General features: G+C 37.5%; 1 protein-coding gene across 1 annotated transcript; it reads left to right on the forward strand.

The window, feature by feature from the left end:
* Positions 1-367: 367 nt before the first annotated feature.
* LOC100116744 (partner of bursicon) lies at positions 368-16,911 on the forward strand. Its single transcript, XM_001601112.4, has 3 exons — positions 368-594; positions 661-785; positions 16,658-16,911. Exons 1-3 carry the CDS (start codon positions 480-482, stop codon positions 16,820-16,822), a joined length of 405 nt encoding a protein of 134 aa, XP_001601162.2. The 5' UTR covers positions 368-479; the 3' UTR covers positions 16,823-16,911.
* The last annotated feature ends 3,798 nt before the right edge of the window (positions 16,912-20,709 follow it).

The raw sequence follows: 20,709 nt of genomic DNA on the forward strand, positions 1-20,709 counted from the left end.
TAATATTGACGTCATACTGATATTTATAGATAAGAATACTTATACAGTCTTAATAATATTTATTGTTTGTTTAAAATAATCATGATAAGAGCATTTATGACATTAAACATTTAATGCTTTTTATACAAATTATTATATTAAGTTTAACAGTACTAGAAACACAAAATGTAATATATTTTTATAATTTTTATGTCCCATTAGGCTAGGTCATCAAGTTATATACAAAACATAAATCGGCTTTTACGTAAATAAATATACTCAGCATGAACTTATCATATATATATATATATATATATATATATATATATATATATATATATATGTGTGTGTGTGTGTATGCATATATATATATACAAGCCCATGCTTAGTTCTTGTTGTTTATTTTATGCACGCCTTTATCATAACTTATCCGAAAAATAACTTTTGCGACATCGAATTAGATGTTATAGGTATCATTCAAATATTTTATTGCCATTAATATGCGTTTAATAGTTAGTTTATTGATAGCCATGTTTTTAAAAAAAATTGTGCTTGCTAATGCATTAGTTAACGAAAATTGTGAAAAATTGGATTCTGAAATACGCATTACGAAAGGTAAAAAATATAAAATAGCTAACAATAAAAAAGTATTGATAGTTTTTTAATATCTGTTGTATTAAGATGAATATAGCGAGACAGGAAAATTATTTAGAACATGCAGTGATGAAATTCAAGTTTCAAAATGTGAAGGTTATTGTGACTCGCAAGTTCAACCCAGTATAGTGACGTCGACTGGATTTACTAAAGTACGTAAGCAAGATGTGTATTTATTTATTTTTATATTGCCCGTAATACTCAATGAAGATTGATCACATTAAACAGGGGAAAATAAATCAATTCATAGCTTTTCGAAACCCATTAATGATATTGATGGAATTTTGTGAGATAAAAATTCCTTATGATAACACCCCGCTCAGCATAAAATATTCCACTGAAATATTTTGAAATATTTTAATAAAATATTTCAAAGGAATAATTTATATTTGTCCCTGAGGAGGGCAGCGGTATTGACCGTTGAAACGTCAAAATAAAAAGAAAAAGTGAACTAATTTTTTATTTTTCCCTATAACAACTTGGCTCAAAAAAATGAATAGACTCAACCAAAATAATTTCTTCCATTAATATTCCATTGAAAACTCAGAAATAATTTTTTGATTATTTTGCCAAATATTTATGAAAGCTTCCATATATATTTCTTAAAAACTTCCACAGAATTATAATAGTATATTGTGTACTAAGAGCGTAAAGTAGGCTTTTTTTCGATCGAGTGCGGATATTGCAGTACGAGTCAAGGCGAGTAGCCCTAGCTGAAGGCAAGGGTGTTTCCCAGACGAAAGCTTCTTTTGTCCGCTTTTTGAAAAATTTGTAAAAATTATTAAAACATTTACTGATACACATACACACACACACACATATATATATATATATATATATATATATATATATATATATATATATATACACATATGGAAAAAAGGCTTTTTTGTACCTTTTCGGTAATCAGCACAAAATTATGCTGAAGTCAACTTAATTCCTCTTTCGTTCCAATTTTGTCAGCATAAGTCATGATATATAGATTTATGTGTGTGTGTGTCTGTGTGCGTAACTATGTGTATATATGTAAATATGTAAAGGTTTTTCTTTCCCCAAGAGAATCAGTTGTTAAATCCCGGCTGAAACAGAAATCAATTATGCGTCTCGTTAAAAATACTTCGCCTGTACAATTATTTAAACTAACGCGGTTAACAATTTACAAGAATACATACGCGATTTCATTACAATAATGATTCGGCGGACGCGGCTGCGGTGTATCGGTTCGGTGGCGGTATGAGGGGCCAGTGGCGGATTTTGAGGTTAGGAATTCATTCGGTATGGTGGAGTCGTGTGCGCACGGCTACGCCGATCCAAATGTGTCGTGTAACAACGTTTCCGACCGCTTTATGTGCGCACAGGAATGGCCGGGATAGTGTCATGGTGTTTTGAGGTTATCCCTCGGATTTGTGGGGTCGTGAGCGCACGGCTTCACAAATCTTCGTCGCTCGTCTCGTTCTTCTCTTTATCCTGTGTTCACACAGAGATAAAGCGAGTCGTGAGATGTCGGCGTAAGGCTGGCTTTGGAGGTTAGGAATCAACTTTTGTTTAGGACGTGAGCGCACGACTGGGCGAATCGCCGGCGGAACTATTATTACTTCCTCAACCCTGCGGGCTCACAGTGGCAGAGGGAGGCAGCAATGTGTCGGAATGTAGGTTAGGATTTTACGGTAGCCGTATTAAGCACGTATATAGCAACGTATCGCCCACGTGTGCTCACGTAGACAAGGCTCGGTGTCGTTCGGATGTTCCGGGTCGCCTAGTGTGCTCACGATGGCAATTCGGAGTTACGGGTTTCGGTTCGTCTACTAAATCGTCATGTAGGCTCACGAGACGATTTCGTCAGCGTAGGTCTATCTCTCGCTTTTCTTTGTAGTAACGTGTGCGCACGATACTACCCGGAGTGCAGCTCGTTTAGAACTGCCCGTTGCGCCGCGCGATTCGCCTTATAAAGGCGCAAGGCGCGGATGTGTAGCGTTGAGTCGCTCGCCGGCTGTCCTGCTCCGCGCTTGTGCGGATTTGCCTTTTGTTCCTTGCGCGCGCGCGCTCGCTGCACATGCCGCGTCTATTGCAGCCGCCTTCACACGTATTTACATGCGCGAGACTCGTGTCTCGTCACATCTTCCCCTCCCTTCGGAGCGTGAAATTACGCGAAGCGAAATTTCACGCTTAGAAAAAAAACGACTATGCGCGACGAGAAAAGAAAAATAAATCTAAAAAAATAAAACTCACTTCCGTGCTTCTGGCCTCGCCCACATGTCTGACCTCGCCCGTCGTTGGTACCAGGCGGAGTAGCCGCTTAACGCCATTGTACCGCACGGCGTATTTTTTTACGCCGATTGGCACAATGACGTCATGCTCATTCGGTAGCCGCACCAAACGATGTGGGAGGCTGGCCGTTGAGTCGCATGGTGGTGGAGGTGGCCACGAGGACGGCGGTTCTTCCTCGTTGGAACGTGGTGTGCGGTGCTCTTCGGCCTTGTACTCTTTTTTTCGGTGCCCGTTTGAGGTGCAGCATGGGAGGCACTACGACATCGCTGATGATCCGCAGCATTGATGTTGTTGGCCGCGGATGCGGTGTAATTGGTGATGGAGTATAGTCCGGTGCCGATAAAGGCTCGCCCGGACTATACTCCAGTGCGTCCGCCGGGAGGTCGGCCTCCAACAGCGCAAGAATTTCGTCCAGCGTTTCGATATCGAAGTTTTCCATTTTACTGCCAGGGCGCCCTTTATCGTCTCTATTTATATGCTGGCGAAGTGTAAATGTGTGAGACGATCTCGAAGTTTCGCATGATTACATTTTTTATGTGGGCGAAAATTCATTCGCGTCGCTGTGCGTTTAACTCCATATAAAAAAAAATTTCCAGCTTCTTCGCCGATTTGTTTTGATCGTGCCCGGCGCGGTGCTTTCGGTTTTTCTATAGCGGTTGTGTCCACAGACTTAAGGTTCGTGTGCATAGGAGCCTACCTAGCCTAGTTCCAAGACCCTAGTGATTTTTGCGTCTGAGTCTACAATAACGGCTTGTTTGGTCGCAACTTATCGGTTTACCCTGAATATGTCTTAAACTCTATGGACTCGCCTATTCTCGCCTTAAACTAACTTAAAACTAACATATAATATCTTAATTTTATTCTATAAACGAAATTTCTACCTTCTTCGTCTTCTTCGGAGCTACTCCCGATTCCTTCGTCGGTAGTGCGCCATCGTAGTCTTTGTGACTGGTGCCTGTTGAGCCTTCGCCTCTGGTTCCTTTTCTCCCGGTTGACCGGGCTCATAAAAATTCGAGCATGAACGGACCCTAGGACATTCGTGCCGATCATTCAGTGTGGTTGTTGCTCTGCCACTTCTGCCCAAGGACTCGTCACTACGAAGCCCTTTATTCTCGTTTGGACTAGTAGAGTCTTTTGGATGATGCTGCTGGTATGGCTGGCGAAACGGAGCTCGATTGCTGACTCTGCTGTTATTGCCTTAGCCCCATGTTCCAGACAATATTCCGCGGCTTCTGGGCTCAGGGTGGAGATTCGGGCTCCGGTGTCGATGATGGCGAGAAACTCTTGTCCGTATACCGATATCTCTACCGACAACGGTGTGGCTCTCACGAGGGCACTTCTGACTAGCCGGTTGTCCATCCTTCTTGGCGTTGGTTCGACGACTGACTGTAGTTTTTCGTCGTTGGCGCATTTATAGCTTCTGTTCTGCGTTGGTGAAGGGCTTGAGGTCTTTCACGTGTATATTTTTACGTAGCGCCCTCTGTCGCCCTGCAGATCAAATATAACCGGCGACACCTGTCTCTTGACCGTAAGCTGTTTGGAGTATTTTGTGGCTAGCTTGGCATTTCGTGCGTCGGCCTTACTCGACAAAGTTACCAATTTCCTGACTACTTTGTCGCCGATATTCGGTTTCCATTCCCGTCGCCGGAGGTTATAATGCTTCTGTTGTTTTTCGAATTGACGAGCTATTTGAGCCTTCGCTAATTCAATGGCATCCTTTATGTGCTGAATTCTACTGGACAGTGGTATAGTGTGCTGCAATCCCACTTTATGGTGAAGACTACCTGGCGTTCTAAAGTCTCTTCCCGTGTTTAAATATGCCGGAGTTTAACCGGTGGCTGTGCTGCTAGCGGTATTGTAGGCGAACTCTAGCTCGCGCAAATTTTCATCCCATTTCTTCTGGTGTTTGCCTACATATTGGGCGATAATTGTTTTTACCACACTGTTGGTTCGTTCTACCGGGTTGCATTGCGGACTTTCTTGAGTGCTGCTAGCTCTACCCACTTGGTAAATCTGTCCTGCATTACTAGTAGTCATATGTTACCTTTGTTGGACCGTGGTTGTGGATCGACAAGATCAATTAAGACCATCTCCCAAGGCTGTTCGACGTTGGTCGCATGCATGGTACCCGCTTTTGTCTGTTGTTGAGCTTTGTAAGTTTGGCAATTTACGTAGCTCCGCACGTATCTGGCTCCATCCTGTAGCTTACCTGGCCAGTAGTATCTTTGGGCCAGTCGCTGTAGTGTTTTGGCCACTCTCAAATGCCCTGCGGTCAGATCGTCATGGCATTCTCTTAAAACTTCGGTTCGTTTTCCGGTGGGTATGCAGATTTTCCAGTTTTCAGTCGTGTCTGTGTCGTTAAAATCCAACTTGTGTAGGATATGACGGTGTAATACTCTATTCTTGATGCAGTACTTCGGATAGGTCTTCGGATGCTGCCGGACAGCAGTCAATTTTTTTATGTACCATGTGCAGTTTGTTTTGATATCGAAGTTGCATACTGCTACTGGTTGTCTGGATATAGCATCTGCGACAGTGTTATCCTTACCTCTTCGGTATTTGACCTCGTAATCCCACTGTGCTAATTCCATCGCCCATCGTGCTAATCTACTGGAAGGATTGTCAATCTTCTCGAGCCATTTAAGAGACTGGTGATCTGTCAGGACGACAAAATGATAGCCCTCGAGATATTCTCGGAACTTCCAAATTCCCCATTTTATGGCGAGACATTCCTTTTCTGTTGCTAATCATCGGCTGGCATAGGCGATCACCCGTTGTTTTCCCTCCTCTTCTTGAGTTAGAGCTGCCCCTAATCCTTCGTTGCTGGCATCGGTTTGTAACACAAATGTCTTGGCGAAATCTGGGCACGCTAGGACTAGGGCGTGCACTAGGTCTTCTTTGAGCCTTTCGAATGCTTCTTGTTGGTCGAAACCCCACTCCTATTTTACTTTCTTCTTTAAGAGACTGATAAGGGGTGGCGTTTTCTTTGCCACTTGCGGAATAAATCTCCTGTACCAGGATCTTAATCCTGAAAACTGTCGTAACTCCTTGAGATTCCTTACTTTCTCTGGGTCCGTGTGGAGACCCTCCTCGTTGACTACATGACCTAGGTATTTCAGCTGTTTTCTGCAAAAGTGATTTTTCTCCTAATTCGGCTTTAGCTTGTCGTCCCGTAACCGGCGGAAGGTTTCGCTAATCAGCTGTAGGTGCAGTTCAAAGTTCTCTGTAACAATGACTATGTCGTCGAGGTAACATAACACATTTTGTTCTAAATCTGGTGTGATGACTGCGTTCATCAGCCGCATAAATGCTGCTGGTGCCGAGTGTAAACCGAATGGAAGAACCTTAAATTGCATTAAGCTTCTTCCGGGAACGGTAAAATCGGTGTACTTCTTGCTTTCCTCTGACAGCGGTATTTGCCAGTATCAATTTTTCAGGTCGAACGTGGTTAGGTACTTTGCTCCCTGGAGTTTGTTTAGTGTCGCGTGAATTTGTGGTAGCGGGTGTGCATCTTTGATGCTGATTTTGTTGATGCACTAGAAGTTGATGCAGAAACGCCTCTTTTCATCCTTCTTCTTTGCGAGAACTATATTGGAGCTCCAGGCACTGTCCGATGACTCAATCACATCTTCGTATTGGATGAGTTCGTCCACTCGTGTCTGTTAATCTTTCGAGGTTTCCTGAATGCCGACGTCGCTGACTGAGAGTACCGAGGTATTGGACCGGCTGGGTTATAATTCCTTTCCTGCTATGATCAAGCGATGTTCAGTTTGCGTAACGCATCCATCCCCAATAGCATCTCATGGCGTAGCCCTTTCATGATAATAAATTTGTTACTGAAGGTGGCGCCGAGGGTTGTCGCCTTATCTTCCACATAGTCCGCATACGGAACAGAACTTACGTGCCACATTTTTGCAGTCAGCGTGGGAATGGCCGCGATGTTTACAACGCCAACAGCATTCGGCTCTGTTATAATAGTCGGTGGTGTTTTGACTCGTGGAAGCGCTATTGATGGCGGTTTTTCGTTCTTGTTCGCGCAGTTTGGCAACAATATCTTCGTATTCTTCGATGCGCTGTATGAGCTGAGGTACGTCTGTTATCTCTTCCCTGCGCACCCGCAATTGTAACTCGGGTTTCATATTGTAATATAGATTGTCGAGTTGCTCTATTAACGTATATCTTCCCCTTATTCTCATCAGCGTCGTCAATGCGTTACAGTAAGACCTTATGTTCTCGTTGAGTTTCTGAATCCTTTCGGCGACTTGTCTTGTTAGGTTCCTGTTGAATAAATGAGGCTAGAGAAGATTATTGATGTTAATAGTAAATGTATTTTATTGAACTGCTTCAATACATATAACGTCCGTCGGCACCATATGCTGTCGACGACGGCTCGAATCCAAGAGAGTCGTATAGTCTCGACACCGCTTACAGTCATGGGACTCACACGCACATAGCGAAAAGAGGGGAGGTTTACATGTGTGCGTCCCCTTACACACTCATTAGCGCGCTCACTCATTCTAGCGCGCACTATACTACATATTACTATGCTCAGCCAGAACTTGGCAGTATACAATATAAATGTATCATATATTTTAACACGCCTCCTTACATTTATATTGTGCATAGATTTTACAATTAACAATCTTTGGGTTTTCATAAATTATTTTAGTTATCATTCTAACTTTAAACCTTTTCTAAATTTTTCAAATTTTATTCGTCCTTATGACTTAATAAATATGTCTGCAAGATTTGTATCTGAATCAATTTTTATTACATCAATTGTTCCTTCTAAATAATTCTCATTTACAAAATGATAATGTGTTTCAATATATTTTGAATTTTTAGTTAAATTTCCGTGTTTACTTATACTAATTGCACCTGCATTATCTTCATAAATACATTTTTTTTTTAATGGCATTTGGAACTCGAAAGTTCATCGCCTCATCTACGCAAGCCTTCCACGCTGTCCTGTCTTGTGCCAATCCCACTTAAGATGCACCCCTCCGATCGACATCCACCCGTCCTATTTCTACTAGATCCGCTTATACGTTGTCCTCCTATCTGCGTCTAGGTCTACCTAGAGGTCGCGTTACCATCGGCCTGCCCTTCATGACATGCGCTGCCGTAGGTCATCTCCCATTCTCGCTCCGTGCCCTGCCCATCCCAATCTGCGTGATTTTATTATTCTGTTAATATTTGGTGATGCGTGCAGATTGTGTAACTCATCATTGTGTAGTCTCCTCCATTCCCCGGTTTCCTCATCTTTCTTCGGCTCGTATATTTTTCGCGAGACTTTATTTTCAAATACCCTAAAACGGTTGTCCGCCTGCTTAGTGAGAGCCCACGTTTCGCACCCGTACAGAACCACCGGCAGTATTATTGTCCTGTATATTCTTATTTTAACGTTTTTAGACAACAGCCTCGACTTAAGTAAATTACTCACGGCGTAGAAGCAAGCATTACCCGAATGGAGTCTCTTGTTTATTTCGACATTAATCTCGTTTCTATCATTTATGGTCGTACCCAGATACCTGAATTCGCTAACCTTTTCAAAAGTGAAATTCCCAACTCTGGGATCTCTCTCCCCTCTGCAGATGCCTAGTTTATCCACAAACATGTACTTTTTTTTTGATTCACTCACTTCTAACCCTATATACTCTGCCGCTTTTATGAGGATTTCCGCGTTTCTTGCTACCGTTTCCCTACAATCCCCCTGTATATCCAAATCATCTGCATAGCCCATTATCTGCGATGTTCCATTAATCGTTGCGCCCAGCTGGCTAACCTGCATTTTTCTAACAACATGCTCTAACGTTAAGTTGAACAGCACCGTAGAGAGCCCATCCCCTTGATAAGTTTTTCAAAATTATTATAAAAGTCTGTCGGGTTCTCACTTTCTTCCATTTTCGCGTCGAGTAACTTCCTTTTACACAACAATTTTACTGCACTACTTTTAACCAAATAATTCTCGTCCAATTTGTCAATCATTTTCTTGGCACTTTCTTCTGAAATAATCAATTCTAATTGCGTATTTGTCATACTGTTCACAATATAATTTTTTGCTCTTATTTCTTTCTTCTTCCACTCGCTTCTGTTATTGATGTCGGTCTTTCATCATTTTCAATAACTTCCTTGCACTCTTTAAGTTCCAAGAACAATTTTAGTTTGTATTTCCATTTTTCGTAGCCTGTCCCATCAAAGATTTGCAACATAAATCCTTTATTTCCCGTAGTCATCTCGTCCGCCATATCAATTTTTCGTCTTATTTCTTCTAGCACTTTCCTTGTATTATTCAAAATAATTATTTTCTTCACTACACTCTTAAGTCGCTTTACTCTACTCTTTTCTTGTTTAACCTTGACTTTCTCAGTTTTCTCTTGAGTCGCTGCCACGTGTTACCGTAACCTCGAATTCTAATACTTTTGCATCACTCTAATTTCATATACATTTTCAAAAACTTTTCACTGTGTTTTATTCTTTATACATTTGTCCGTATCTCATCACCAATATTTTCTTGATTTTTCACTTAGTTTTCACTTGTAACTTTTTATCACACCACGTGGCTTTTAGTCTCACTTTTGTTAAATTGCTTTATACTTCCCCGAGCGTTAGCATAAAAGCAATATTTCATAAAACCAGTTCTGCTACCATGTTGAATAAATGAGGCTAGAGAGGATTATTGATGTTAATAGTAAATGTATTTTATTGAACTGCTTCAATACATATAACGTCCGTCGGCACCATGTGCAGTCGACGACGGCTCGAATCCAAGAGAGTCGTATAGTCTCGACACCGCTTACAGTTATGTGACTCACACGCACATACCGAGAAGAGGAGAGGTTTACATGTGTGTGTCCCCTTACACACTCATTAGCGCGCTCACTCATTCTAGCGCGCACTATACTACATATTACTATGCTCATCTTGAACTTGGCCAGAACTTGGCAGTATACAATATAAATGTATCATATATTTCAACAGTTCCATCGTTCTCCGCTCGATAAATAAAAATTTCTTAACCTGATTTCAAGCTCCTCCCAGGTCCGACAGTCGCTGGCGTAATTTCGTCGCCATCGCAGGGCTTCTCCTCGCAGCAGTTCAGGGACTCCTTGTAGTAGGTACTCACCGATAAATTCGTATGATGCCGTAGTTTTCGGACCCGTTCTAAGAAAGAGTAGACGTCTCTTCCCTCAAAGTGACAGTTCCATTTGCCTATCTGGTCGAGAACTTTGTTTTCTCCTGGTGGTATTTCCGGTGGATCTCCGGTCGGGGTGGATGAGCGTCCGGCGTTGCGGGTCTCTTCAAGCGTTCGTTGAATTAATTCGTAGCGTTCGAGTTCTAGGTCTTGTTTCAAATTGGCTTCTTCAGCATATCCAGTTGGATCTTCTGCTTTCCCGACGAAATCCTGTGGATTCTTTCGGACATATCAAACTAGTTGTTGGCGAAGCTCTACTACGGTACCCTCGCAGTCGAGGTTTTTCCCCCGTAGTTTGAAGATAAGCTACTCCTTGTTTAGGCGGTAAATCCAACTAACCCTCATCGTAAAAAAAAATTCCCGATTTTACTTCGATACGATGTTCTGTGTACAATTTATCGTAAGAAAACATTTTTTAGGCGAAATATTCTTAATCGGGACCCTGTCCGAGCGCCATGTAACGGTTTATCTTTCCCCAAGAGACTGGATAGTCAGTCGGTTCCAGGATCTGGATAGGGGAAAGGAGCAAAAAGAGTCTATTTTTATATTCTTAACAATAACAAAATATATTCCCGAGTTAAACAATAACATTTGGAATCAGTTGTTAAATCCCGGCTGAAACAGAAATCAATTATGCGTCTCGTTAAAAATACTTCACAAGTAGTATTTTACAAGTAGAATTGTTTAAACTAACGCGGTTAACAATTTACAAGAATACATACGCGATTTCGTTACAATAATGGGTTCGGTGGCCGTATGACGGGTTAGTGGTGGATTTTGAGGTTAGGAATTCATTCGGTACGGTGGAGTCGTATGCGCACGGCTACGCCGATCCGAATGTGTCGTGTAATAACGATTCCGACCGCTCTGTGTGCGCACAGGAATGGCCGGGATAGTGTCACGGTGTTTTGAGGTTATCCCTCGGATTTGTGGGGTCGTGAGCGCGCGGTTTCACAAATCTTCGTCGCTCGTCTCGTTCTTTTCTTTATCCTGTGTGCACACAGAGATAAAGCGAGTCGTGAGATGTCGGCGTAAGACTGACTTTGGAGGTTAGAAATCAACTTTTGTTTCACCAGGACGTGAGCACACGACCGGGCGAATCGCCGGCGGGGCTCACAGTGGCTGAGGGAGGCAGCAATATGTCGGAATGTAAGTTAGGATTTTACGGTGATACCGGGTCTCGCCCACGTATGCTCACATATACGAGGCTCGGTGTCGTTCGGATGTTCCGGGTTGCCTCGTGTGCTCACGATGGCAATTGGGAATTTACGGGTTTCGGTTCGTCTACTAAATCGTCTCGTGAGCCCACGTCGGCGTAGGTCTATCTCTCGCTTTTCCTTGTAGTAACGTGTGCGCACGATACTACCCGGAGTGAAGCTCGAGTAGACCTGTCCGTTGCGCCGCGCGTTCTGTCTTATGAAGGCGCGCGGCGCGGATGTATATAGGTTCGTTCACGGCGCACTGCGTGCGCCGCCTGGCGCCTTGCCGGCTGCCGCGCTCCGTGATTGTGCGGACTCGCCTTTTGTTCGTTGCGCGCGCGCGCTCGCTGCGCATGCCGCGTCTATTGCGGCCGCCTTCACACGTATTTACATTTGCGAGACTCGTGTCTCGTCACACACACACACACACACACACACACACACACATATATATATATATATATATATATATATATATATATATATATATATATATATATATATATATATATATATATATATATGGGGCATTCTGCGTCAACTAAGTAACAGCTGTACACAAAAATTCTTCTGTCCTGAAAATTTCATAAAAGATAGCGTTTTTTGTCTACTTCCGATTACCGAGTATCACTTTTTTAAATTTTGATCCTAGGAAGAACTGCACGTTCCTTAACCTCAAAAAAAACTGTATTACGATTAAAATGCTTATAACTTTTCACAGGGTCAGTCATTTTTAACCAGCCAGGGCTTAAATTGAATCTTTTTCATTCTAATTTTAATTTAAGTTATATTGTGTGCCTGTTTGTTAGTTAGCGATATATATTCTTATCAATTATGACTGTTTCATTCCCTTCTTGATTTTCATATATATAGCTAACCGACAAATAGGGACTTATTATAAACTTTTCAAACGAAAGTAGAACAAAATTGCTTTAATTTAAGCCTCAATAGTTAAAAATGACTGGGTCGACAGTTATGAGGATTAAGGTCCTTACATTTCGGACAAATAATAACTATTTCTATTTTACGCGTGTATTCGCTCTGTGCGGCAATTTATACATATCACAAAATGAAATCACCAGATTCAGTCCAGATGAAAACAATGCTGCATACAAATTATTTGTGCAAATATGCTTCTTTTTTAAAGCTATGTGTTCATGAATATAAAATGCATCTGCAAATTCGGTCTTGATAAAAGGGATGCTGCAAATAAATATTCGTGCTGATATGCTCTTTTTTCTAAAGCTATGTGTTTGTGAATATGCAATGACGATTTCTGTATTTATCCATGCTTATCACAAGATGTAATCTGCAGATTCGGTCCTGATAGAAGGGATGCTGCAAATAAATATTCGTGCAGATATACTCCTTTTTCAAAGCTATGTGTTTTTGAATATAAATTAACGAATGCTTTATGTATTCATGCTATTGTATTATTAAAGGCGTGTTTTTTAAAATGAAGAGTAATCATTCAAAATTGGATAATAACTGTTTTGATCGTGAAAATACTAGTGAATGTGGAAGATAACGATTATAAAATGAAGAAAACTGTTTAAAACTATAAAAGAACTGTTGTCTTTACTTATTAAAAGTTATTGTCTGTTGTATTCATATTTTTATTCATTTACGAAATCGGAAAAATTTTTTCCTGAAAAAATCTAAAGCTTACTGAAGAAAACTCTAGCAAAGTAAATAAAACTGAAGACAACAGACGATTAAGGCTGTCTGTGTCTCAATGCCGATACTTTTCTGCTGTCATCTTCAGTTCATAACTGTTCTCTTTAGTTTTTTTTTCTTTTTCGCAGGGATTTCAGATATTGTTATCATTTAATATTAAAGTAAATATTGTATTTTGTATTACATTTCAATACAGAATATAAATGTTATGATTTTTATAATGATATCACATTATACTTATATTTTGTTAATATAATTAATATTTTTATCAAATAAATACAATAAGTTCGTAAAAATTTAATATTCAAAATTTATCTCCCCAAATAATTGTTTGCAGCATTCCTTTTATCTTAACCAAAACTGCAGATTACATCGTGTAATATGCATAAATGCATAAAGCATTCGTCATTTTATACTTACAAACATATTGCTTTAAAAAAAGGTACCTGCAAAAATAATTGTTTGCAGAATACTTATCTGCACCGAATCTGCAGATTACATCTTGTGATAAGTATGGATACATACAGCATTCGTCATTTCATATTTACAAACACATATCTTTAAAAAAAATATCGTATCCGCACAATTTATTACTTGCAGCATTCCTTTCACCTGGAACAAATCTGCGGATTACATCTTGTCTTATGCGCAAAAGGTATGTAAAATATACTGTCATGTGTGGGTACACGTCACAAGTGTCTAATTACTATAAGAGAGCGATTAGAATAGTGCAATGGGGTGGCGGCCGTGGCGCGACGACAGAAGGTCTGCCTTGCAAGCCAGAGGATCTCGGTTTAAGCCCGGGGTCCGTATCTTTTTCGTTTCACTCTTCACTCGTAACATTTTCTGGTTATATATATATATATATATATATATATATATAATTTTATATATGTATATATATGTATATATATGTGTGTGTGTCGCGTATGATTTATAAAATAATTCAGACTAAAAATACGAATAAACTTATTTGCCATATTTTTCATAGAAGATTATTATTTACAGTATCTGTCATATCTAGACTAATCTTACTGTATTGTATGGTATATGCATGCATATACATTATGAATATTGAATTATAATAATTAGTGACATAAACATATATTATGTTGTCTGTATGTGATTATAGCTGATTTATTTGAAATGTTTCATGACCCGGTCACTCCTTGTGAACCATTTTTTATTATGAAAGATAACTGAATCCAATTTCTTTTTCATTTTTTTTCTGTAGTATAATGTATTCATATCTATCATGAAATAATTGTCATTCCCGAATGATTTACTAGTTCTGGTGAATTTTCACAAAATTACTTATTTTATTGTTTTAATATAGTGTAGATGTAGATTTGTAATAATGATTTCATTTATTTTTCAAGAGATTATTAGGGCTTGTCAGACCTTCTATTAGCTTTGCCGTAATGCCAAAACCATGAAGAGCAATTTTCATTATCGCAGATTTTAAGTTTGATATCGCTTGCAACGTTATTCAAATTTGTAACATGGCCTAACTGCTTCTTACATCTAACTTTTAATTGTTAAGACTAATATTTACATGCGCTCTCCTAATAGTATCAGTGGAACTACGCATCTGCTCTTTCAGATTATGAACCTGTTCATGTTGAATCTGCTTAGAGTGTTTGCCTAAACGTTTGTGTGCGCGCGCAGCTGGCGACTCGAGAAGGCCTGAAGCCGGAATATCCCCTCTCTTGCGATGCGATACACCGCGATCACGGCAAGCATACGTCACTCTATATCCGACCACGCACATGTTAGTATCACACATAATCTTGTCTCTTTTCAAAAAACAAAAGGTGTTCTTCAAGAAGGTGTTCATTTGCTTGTCCTGATCTCCCTCTTCCTCAACAATTGGCAGTTCAGCCACAATCGTGCAATTATCATTTAGCAATTTATGCCTGCAGTCAAGTTCCATCAGCTTGGCTATTTGGTGGAGTTTGACCTCTTGCCTCAGAATCGTCTTTTAGCTGTCAAAGAAATTACTTGTTTTCCTGAGCCGTGTAATATCTCAAACCAGCTCCGTAGTATACTATTATTTAAATTTTAAAAAACTAAAGTCTTTCGGCTTCATTCTAGCAAATGCACACTTTAAATAAATCAACATAAAATCAATCCAATATACTTGATTTGGCATCAGAATTATGACACAGGTCGAAAAATGTGCACTACTTTTCATCAATAATTAAAATCATTCATCAATAATTAAAATCATTCATCAATAATTAAAATCATTCATCAATAATTAAAATCATTCATCAATAATTAATATCTTTCATCAATAATTAGATTTATTTATCGATGCACCAAGAAGAGTGGTAACCATTTCAGATGAGAGGCTGATACCGTTCAAACCTGCAAATAGTAACCTTTTTGCTTTCGCCCACTGCGTCGACTAGTTTTATTTACTTTTATCAAAGATGTAATTTTGACTACAGATTATCTTCGATATTAATTACTAATATTCTTGTATAATCCTTCAAAAAACAAGTATCTGCTAGGTAGCGCATAAGTAACACCTTTTGTTGGATGGTAGCTCGGTCCAGCTGAAAGAGAGATATGGCTCTTTTCTTTACTTCCAACCTTGTCGTCAAATCGGTGCTGGTGATTTCTGTAGCGATAATAGCGTGTGTTACGGCTCAGTCAAAAAGGCGAGAGGGACTTTGGTTTCTGCCATGATTTCTTCTTTTTCTCCACTGCCAGCAGCAGTGTGAATTTATTGTATGAGCCCTGACTTAGGTAGAAGGTAGAAGCAGGGGACATTCCAGGACAGTCGTATCACGAGTTTTCAGAACGACAGTCATGCTTTTAAACCACGGAACCTCCTGACGTGTGGCACATACCTTCTTTTCTACTTAGCATCGATCTTTGATGAAAGATATTGTCAATTAAAAATTAAAGCTGTTTTAAAATTATTGTCAAGTTTAAAAATTTAGCGTTTTTCAACAGTGCGTTCAGAAATAATAAAAAAAAAAATATATTTATGAAATATCTTGGACAATATTTACAATTGTATAATCTTATGTTGTTAGATATTAAAATTTCTTCTGCCAAAGAAGTTAAAAACTTCAACCCTAAATAAATTTAATTCTAAAAATAATTTGACAAATAATCAAAAGATGAATAATAGAGTTTATCAAGCAGTATCATTTTCTGTTGTTTTTAAAAGTGCCATTTTATCCAAGTGGCATCTACTTCTAGTTTGTAAGTTTTAGTTTGATTAAACTGGACCAATGTACAGCTAACTTTGATTACCTATATTACCTATTTAGTTTTTAAATAAATGAACAAATAAAAAAGTGTATGCATTACGTTATTTTTTTATTTGTATTATTCAAAATAATGCAATGCTTTTTGCAGGGCCCTCACAATCTATACAACTCCTATTTCAGCCGCAGCAAAACCTTGTGCTATGCGGCACTATATCCTTGCGATACTCATAAAAAAATGTAGTGTGTAAAACTAGTGCGATAAGTTCCTAATCACGCAGGCGGGCTCCATCTCTGACTTTGTACATAATTGGTAACTTACTAGAATCGTTAGACAATACACTGAAAAATACTAGTTTCACGTTGATATTTGATGATAAACGTGGTTTTTGTATTACTACCTGACGTAAGAAGAAAGGTACAAATAGATAATTTATAATATGTTTGGTTGTCTGTTGCAGGAATGCTCTTGCTGTCGAGAAGAGTTTCTTGAAGAACGAACTGTATATCTAAATAATTGCTATGATTCCAACGGTAAACAATTTTCTCTTCTTGATAATAGCAATATGGCTATAAAAATTCGAGAACCGACTAATTGTAAATGCATTAAATGTGGATTTTTATGATCTATTTTACTTATAAATTTAGATGTACTAATACATTTATATGAAAAAATATTATAATTAAGTAAATAAAAAAAAATGTTGGGTATAAATGTTAGGTACGTATAGAGTTTTTCTATTTAAAGGCATTTTTTTGTTTTTTAGAGTAGATACCCTATTTAAAATTTTACTTAAGATCTTATATAAGAACTTACTTAGGATCTTATATAAGAACTTACTTAAGATCTAATATCAGATCTTGACGAAGATCTTGCTTAAGATTCTGCATAAGATTTTATCAGCAATGTTTGACCAATAACTAGGATAAGATCTTACGTAAGATCTTGTAAAAGATCTTATGTTTATGATAAAATAAATTAGTTCCATCAAATATTTATTCAAAATTTTACACAAGTACTTTTTACGGAATTTTACACTAGATCTTGCATAGAACATTATACATAATAACTTTCCCAAATTCTTACATAAGATTTTATGTAAGATTTTACCGCATTGATTAAAAGGAATCTTTTTATTAATATTTAATTCAAAATTTTATGCAAGTTCTTATCTAAGATCTTATATAACACTTAGAGAGAAGCCGCTTTATTGATCACTTATACTCAAATCTTATGTTGGTTCCTGGTCAAAAATCACTGATAAGATCTTACGTAAGTTACTTAAGAAAATTTATCACAGGTCGATATATATATATATATATATATATATGTATATATGTGTGTGTGTGTGTCATAATATATGTCAAAAATATAAAAAAAAAAAACATTAATTACGTCTATTTTTTTCAATTGTTTTTACAGCTTCCAATTCACTGGACCAATTCTTGAAAATGTTTTTTAGTAGGATTGTATATTTTCATCATATGTACCTGTCTATACCATTAAATAGTTTTTTATTTATAAGATACATTAGATTTTGTGGAATAATTGCAAAAAAGAAATCTGGCCAGACGGAGATTTTTTTAATTCTTTTATTGCTAGAAACTAATTGAAATTTGATACATTTGACTTTTTTTCGGTAAATTGAATGATTTACGTTCAAAGAACATATCTACCGTAAGATAGATTTAATTTTTTTACGAGTATTAAATGGTTTTACAAAATAGACCAAGTATAATTTTCTTTTATTGTTTTCACAGCTTTCGATCTACCTTGACCAAATCTTGAAAATGTTTTTTGATAGAAATGTATACTTTTATCATATGTAGCAGTCTACACCATTAAATAGTTTTTTGCTTATAACATCAAGTTTTGTAGTATAAATGCAAAAAAATCCGGACGGACGGACGAATAGACATTTTTTAAGTTCTTTTACTGCCATAAACTAATTGAAATTTGATAAATGTATCTTCTTTTTCCGTAACCTGAATGATTTAAGTTCAAAGAACATTTTTACTGTAAAGTGGATTTAATTTTTTTTTACGAGTTTTGCCGAGTTTTTACAAAATCGACCAAATATAAAATTTTAATATAGTGTAGATAACAATACATCCTTCAAATTTAATTTAAATTTAAATAATAAGTATTATGCTTTAATGTAATGATGTAATTATTTCTGATTTTAAAATAAAATAATATTTTGATAATGGTATATTATTCTATTATTATTTTTGTTTTATAATTCTATTGTTAAAAATTTGTGGATTATATATATATATTTAAAAGTTGAATCAATGTTTAAATATAACGAGCAATCGTGTGCGAGTGAGTTTTTAGCTAGTTATTTTATAAATTGAAGTGATTTGAAATGTTCGATTCAATGCTTTTATGAATTAAATCTCATTGTTTAAATGGTTTTTATATCAATTAATTGTTACTTAGCTCGGGCTAATTTACAAATTTGCCTCAAACGCATTTTGCAGCTAACGTTATTTAACTTAAAAAAACCTAGTCGTCATGGGGGATCGAACCGGGAACCTTTAGATTAAAAAGCAGACATGTTACTAACCACGCTATTACAACTTCATAATGCGTGATAGTTTGAATCATTCTTATTAATTACACGAGACTTTTTTTAAAGAAGTGTTAATTGAAATTGTAATTTATAACCATGTACGTGAAGGTGTAAGCTTTGCTCGAAGATGACGATCGAGTGATCCGGTATTCTTGAATACGAGTTCATTGGAGGAAAAAAAGTGAAAACTATGTATGGAACAGTCGATTGGTTGCCTTAAGAAAGTTTAAAGTTGATTAAATTTTAATCGAATTTAATCGATTCCAATCCGCGATTTTTAGCAGGGTGAATTTTTAAGGTGATAATTTTATGTAAATAATTAAAATTAAAAACGTTACGATTAACATTATTTATTTATGATTAAAATCAATGAAAGTATTTTAAGAGTCAATTGTCAATAAACTCATTGGGATTGATTTATGGTTGTAAACATGAATAGCTATTCTAATTGATTCAAATGTATTCACAAAACTACAATTAAAAACATTACAATAAAAATTACACTCTTGATTATTAAAATTGATTAAAGTATTTTAATAGTTAATTGTCAATAAACGCATTAGGGTCGATGTGCTGTTACAACAATCAATTCTTATTTAAATCGATCGAAATTTAATGTCAAAACTGCAGATAAATAACGTTTTAAAAAATGTTTACATAAATTTCAATAAAAATGTATTTAATTTAATGCCTAACTGGCGCATAAACCAGTATTTTGATTAAAAGCGATTTAATTTGATAAAATTTTAATCTGTGGAATTGGAGCAGTCGATTGGTTGTATTGAAAATGATTGAAGTAGATTAAATTTGAATTGAATTCAATCAATTTTAATCTGTGATTTTTAGCAGAGCTCGCTCGCTCGTTATATTTAAACATTGATTCAAGTTTTAAATATATATATTCCACAAATTTATAATAATAGAATTATGAAACAAAAACAATAATAAAATGAAATACTATTGTTAAAATCTAATTTTATTTTAAAATCTGAAGTAATTACATTATAACATAAAAGCATAATACTGAAACAGTCCGGTTTATGTTAGTCGCAAACCGCGTATAAGTTCTAAACCCGAGTAGATGTTAAGGAAGACCAAGGGTCTGTGCAATTAAGAGATGCTTCGAGAGGAACCACAACCTCACGTCCACATCTGTGTGTACCCTGTTGAAAATAATGACGTTATTCTATGACGTCATTACATGACGTGATTTTATGGCACAAATTGGAACCTTTTATGACTTCATTTTATGACGTGACACAAAATGTGAAACGTGTTAGTATTCACGGAAAAAAATTGAAATGTATTAGTCTTTGTGGCAAAAACGTGAAATCTTATAGTCTTTGTGGCAAAAACGTGAAATCTCATAGTCTTTGTGGCAAAAAGGTGAAGTAAGCTATTCTTCGCGGAAACTGTTGAAATGTAAAGCTCTTCAACGCGTGAAAATGAAATCTCATACTATTCGTGGGGGGTGACGATAAAATGACGTCATAAAAGGTTTATTTTCAGCGGCTCAGTCAGGGCAGGGATAGACAGTCCTGTCCATGAAAGTGTAAGACGAAGGGGTGGGAGGTGGATGAAATAAGGTTGAAAAACTGCTGGCTTGCATTTTACCTTACGCTGGTTTGCCTCCTACCTCTCTGGTAGAGAGCAGGCCGTCGTTGGTGACAATAACGAACGTTCTTCTCCTCGGCGTCTCAACATCGGCGTCCCGCAGGGGTCCGTTCTGGGTCCACTGCTGTTTGCATTGTACATCAATGACATCGGTTTCTGCCTTGATACCGATGTTTTCCATCTCATCTACGCGGATGACTTGCAAATTTACAGTCAATGCCACCTCGAAGAGCTCGATTCTTTATCAAACAAGATGAGTGCCAATGCTGAGAGGATTACTGGTTGGGCTGCACAGAAAGCTAAAACTTAATGTTGCTAAAACT

The sequence above is a fragment of the Nasonia vitripennis genome, unplaced genomic scaffold, assembly GCF_009193385.2.
Source record: "Nasonia vitripennis strain AsymCx unplaced genomic scaffold, Nvit_psr_1.1 unplaced0005, whole genome shotgun sequence".
Lineage (NCBI taxonomy): Eukaryota > Metazoa > Arthropoda > Insecta > Hymenoptera > Pteromalidae > Nasonia > Nasonia vitripennis.